The sequence below is a fragment of the Lotus japonicus genome, chromosome 1, assembly GCF_012489685.1.
Source record: "Lotus japonicus ecotype B-129 chromosome 1, LjGifu_v1.2".
Taxonomy (NCBI): Eukaryota; Viridiplantae; Streptophyta; class Magnoliopsida; order Fabales; family Fabaceae; genus Lotus; species Lotus japonicus.
The window spans coordinates 32,022,008-32,026,902 of record NC_080041.1 but is presented as its reverse complement, the minus strand read 5'-3'; the positions used below and the strand labels follow the sequence as shown (position 1 = coordinate 32,026,902).

The 4,895-nt window shown below is 43.8% G+C and overlaps 1 protein-coding gene across 2 annotated transcripts; it reads right to left on the bottom strand.

Annotated features, from left to right (window-relative positions):
• Positions 1-3,326: 3,326 nt before the first annotated feature.
• On the bottom strand, positions 3,327-4,481 carry LOC130731795 (uncharacterized). 2 transcript variants are annotated; one of them, XR_009016828.1, is made up of 4 exons: positions 4,342-4,358; positions 4,095-4,236; positions 3,832-3,978; positions 3,327-3,741 (listed from the first exon to the last, which is right to left on the bottom strand). XR_009016828.1 is itself a non-coding variant. In XM_057584014.1 (3 exons), exons 1-3 carry the CDS (start codon positions 4,464-4,466, stop codon positions 3,889-3,891), a joined length of 357 nt encoding a protein of 118 aa, XP_057439997.1. In that variant the 5' UTR covers positions 4,467-4,481; the 3' UTR covers positions 3,871-3,888. The 2 variants fall into 2 exon arrangements, 1 of the variants encoding a protein (XP_057439997.1); XM_057584014.1 differs by lacking the exon at positions 3,327-3,741 and having other exon boundaries at positions 3,871-3,978; positions 4,342-4,481.
• Positions 4,482-4,895: the final 414 nt, after the last annotated feature.

The following is a 4,895-nucleotide window of genomic DNA, read 5'->3' as shown; positions in this document are numbered from 1 at the left end:
GTGTCCCTCGCCGGCTCCTTTCTTTCCGTACATGCTAAGACAGTTATTGTAGCACTCTCTCGCCCTTCTCTGGTCCACCACGATCTTCCCCACTCTTCCACACATCAGCGGGTATTTCACCACCAAGTGAGCTGTCGAAATTACTGCGCAAAGGCGATTGAGTGTGTTCCTTCCAATGATGACGTTGTATGAAGCCACAACCTGCAACACTAGGTACCTTACGCAAAGAAGTTTGGCGTTCTCGTCGACACCAAAGATTGTGTCCAAATCTATATACCCTCGTACCCATACCTGCTCGCCCGAGAAACCTACCAATGTCCCTGTGTAAGGCATCAGATCTTTATCCGTTAATCCCAGCTGGTCAAACGCATCCCCATAAATGATGTCAGCAGAGCTTCCGTGATCCATAAGTACTTGTCGCACATTGAAACTGTTTATCCTTATCATGACAACCACCGGATCATCCTTGGGTGTCTTTATTCCTTCAAATTCTGCCGACGATATCACGATATCTGGATGCTGGAAGCCGAAAGGGGTCTCATATTGTTGTACCGACGTTACTGCCCTGACGTGTCTTCTCCTCGCCGAAGCCGTTTCTCTGCCTCCACCGAAACCACCTGCAATCATATTTATCGTCCCAACCGGCGGCTCAAGGTCCTTATTGAAGGTCTCCTGCGCCCCCTTCTTCCATGTGGCCAGTGTTTCCTTTTTGTCAGTGTTTGGGGTACGGCGGCGATCCTCTCGCTTACGATCATCTTGCTGGCTGGCCCCATTATACCGATTTCCTCTTTGCCGCTCTCCGCTCCAGCGATCACCACGATCACTCAACTGCGAACGCCCCGCTCGGATGAGCCTCTCGATCTCGTTCTTCAGAGTAAAACAGTCCCCAATGTCATGTCCTGCTGAGCGGTTGTATTCGCACCACTTGGTCTTATCTAACGCTGCCCGGGGCGGGCCTGTCTCTTTCTCGCTTTCCTCAACTGCGTGTGTCGCCTTAACCTCACGCAGCAGCTCCGTCAGATGCGCGCTCAAACTCTTCTCTGACTCTTCTCGCCGGCGAGAGTCGGCTTGATGTCAGGGTCGGCGACGCTCGAAATTTTCCTTTTTTGGGATACAACGGTTCCCTCGGCACTTTTTCACTCGTACGCACCTTCCTGTCTCGTCTCTTGCTTCCTTCCGCTTTCTCCTTACTCGTCTTGTCCTCTGGCGATGCATCCCTCTGATCGCCATCTTTCTCTACCTTCGCGCGCCTTCGCTTAAAAGCATCATCCTCCTCGTCAAGTATGTAGGTGTTTGCTCACGCTTGAACCTCCGCCATTGACCGGGCGGGCTTGCGACTTAATTTTTTATTCAGTTTTTCAGGCTGCAAACCGTTATTGAAGGCACGGGCGCAGGTATTTGGCTCTGGCTCCTCAATCTTCACCAACGCGACGCTAAATCGTTTCACATACTGCATCAGAGTCTCGCCCTCGGACTAGCGCACATTGTTCAAATCCTCAATTGTCACTTGCTTGGTTTTACTTGCCGAAAACTAGACGAGGAACTTGGATGAGAAGTCACGGAAATTCTTGATTGATCCTCGGGGTAGGGTTGTGAACCATGCCATGGCAGTTCCTTTGAATGTAGCCGGAAACATCCCGCACTTTACAGCATCGGAAGCGGCACCGATTACCATCTTCGTGTTAAAATATAGCAGGTGCTCCTTGGGATCAGCCTTCCCACTGTATGTCTCGAGGACAATATTCTTCATATTATCCGGAATTGCAACTTCCCTTACTGCCGCCGAGAACGGCTCGAACTCAGCCACAACCTCTACCTCGCGCTCCCCCTCGTCCAGCTGTTCGAAACGATAGTACTCTAGTTGTTCTTGTAAGTAATCGTTTCGTTGGCGTATGTCATCGACACTTCGAATCAAGCGCCTCCAATCTTGACTGGAGATCGGAGCCTAAGGTGCCTGAGTCTCTTCTCCCGAAGCCGGAGGTGAATTCACCGACGTCCTCTACTGCTCCGACGAGGAAGGTGGAGAAGGTAGCGAAGGCTTCGGAGAAGGAGGAGGCGGAGGCGGTGGCGGAGGAGGAGGAGTTAATCGATCCGTTTCTTCACGATGAACTTGCTCGCGTCGCGGCCTACCTTTCACGCGACGCGGTGGCGAAACGTGCCGCCGTCCTTGATCCTCATCACGTCGTCTAGGACGCGTTTCCATCGAGCTTCGCTAGTGAACCGAAGAATGCAAATGAAAAATCTTGAGAACTGAAGAAAAATTGCACAGAAAATCGAGCTTCTCTCAACCGAATCACGATCCACGTAGTCCAGGAATCGAAATCTACCGATCCCCACAGATGGCGCCAAATGTTCTATCCAAGAACATAGAATAGGGGTATAGTACCCAAAGTGTGAGGAAAGTGTTATGAATGCTTAGAAAGTGAAGTTCTAACCGCTAGAGAGAGAAATAGTAATTGAATTTCAATCTTGTTATTTCACAAATGAGCTAAGAGTCTCTTACATTTGGTAACCGTCCCCTATTGATAGGTGTGGAGTTGGGCTTGGCACCTCTAATGTACCTTAATGGGCCAGTTGGGCCTCGGGGAGGGAGGCCCAAGTCTCAGGTGCGCCCCTCGCCTGAGGCTAGCGCTCCTGGGCGAGGGACCCTAGGGCCTCGCCCAGTCCATAGTGACAACATTAGTGACATACACAAAACTAATTAATTACAAAAATTAAAAAAAATCAAATTGGAGCAAGCTTTGTACTAAAACTGATCTTAATCAAGATTAATGAAAAGTCAATTCAAAAGTGAAGAGTGAACTATGAGTTTAGATCAACTCATCTTACAAACCAATTCAAATCTATCAAGACAAAGGATGTCACAAACCCCATATATATATCTATATAAAAATTCTACGCATTAGTAAATAATAAAGGCACACGTAGGTTACAAAAAACTAACTTCTGGGAACAGGGGTTCAATTACTAACATATACTAACTTATACTAAAAAAATTAGTATGCTGCAACTTCTACTCCTTCTCCATCTTGACAGAACGCAGCTTCATTCTCTTAGCAGGCATTGTAGTACTAACATCACTACCAACACTTTGGACTGAAGAGCATGCAACAGATCCCTCTCCAGGGGAAATTTCATCAAGTGAAACAACATTCGGTCCTATTTCGGACAGCTTTGCAGAATAGTCACCAATTGTATCATCAGTTCCACCACTAGATTTTGGAAATTTACCCTTAGTGATCATCTAAGCCAATAGAACAAATACAACAAAATAGTGAGTAATATTAATCAACATAGTAATAATCAGCACATAATCATGCAAGATAGTGAAATGAATACCTTGCTTAGTGTTTGAACCTTTGACTTGTCCTTGAAACTCTCAATCACAGCGAATTAGGAACATATTTTCTTAACCTTGTACGAATCATCAAACTTGGTCCCATGGCCAATTGACTTCTCATATTTGAATAAGAGTTCTCTACCAATGATAGTCTCAATCTCAGCCGGGTATTCATATGGAGACTTCGCTTAAAAACAATATATAGTCAGAACTTATTAGCACAAGTTATAGCAAGTAATGTCCAGCTCTTCCAATAAAAAATGCTTCATATATCACATTAAACCTTTGAGATCATGACCAACTCTTTGCATGATTTGTTAAGAAGTAGTTGGCAATCAGTGTCAAATATGACAAATGTACCACAATCAAAGGCATCCTCAACTTCTTCCTTTAGTTTGAGCCTGATATTAGAGTAAATAGAAAACAATTAGTTCAACAACTGCGTTTGATGATTTTAAAACAAAATCATAAAAACCAGAACACTGCATCACCTAGGAGTTCCGGACAATACAGGTTTGCGGCATCCAGAACAGTAAAATGTTCCATCCTCAGTTGTTGTGGCAACTGCATGCAAAGTACCACCACTTCTCCCCTTCAGCAAGGCTAGTAACTCGTGCTACAACCGTAAACACACCATCCTACATGAAAGATTGCACTCTTGATAAACTGTGAATAGTGATATGAATTGATAATAAACTTTCAATTTAAATGGAAAGAATCAATTACAAACTAAGAGTGATTAAGTTAAAACAACCTCCTCAGTCTCATTGAGCTCTTTCAGATCCTTCCTAGGATAAAGAGTTAAAAACTCCTCCTCTTGAGTTAGTATGTGAACATCATCATCATCTTCCGATTCAGCCAATGGCATGTCCGCCTCGATGCCATGAAGAGCCAACCTTGCTGTATCATAATCATTCAAATCATACAAATTATTAAGCAATATGGTATAACAAACAATGTTGTGGAGGAAATTGTACTGTCTTTATACACATACAACTCACCCATCACGAATTGTAACTACTTCAGCTAGGGGGGGGGGGTCCACAGAAGGATAGTAGCATTCATGACATTCTGAATAACAACAAAACCTACATAAAAGAAGTAATTGTAATTTAGTTTCATGCATATGAGGAAATGGCACCTACCATCTAAAGAAAATAATTCTTGGCATACCCTTAAATGTCTTGATCTTAGCAAATTGTAATATAACAACAGGCGTTCGAACACCATCGTTTGCAACAAATTGTTTCACAACATCAAGATAGCTTCCAAATAAAGCACACTTGATTTCCCCCCTACCAAAAAAATAAAAACAACTTCAGCCCAAAATTATACAGTAAAGTTAAAAGGGAAATTCATGATGATTGAACATAATTAATAATCTCATCTCTAAGATCGACCAAGTAGCCCTTTTCAACCTATATTTTTCATGAAAGCCCATGATTTTTCAAAGGGTGGCAGATGGTTCTTCAAGCAATTTAGTAAATTAACTCAGAAAAGAAAATTCTCACAGCCACATGTTATACATAATCAACAAATATAAAAATCGTTTCAG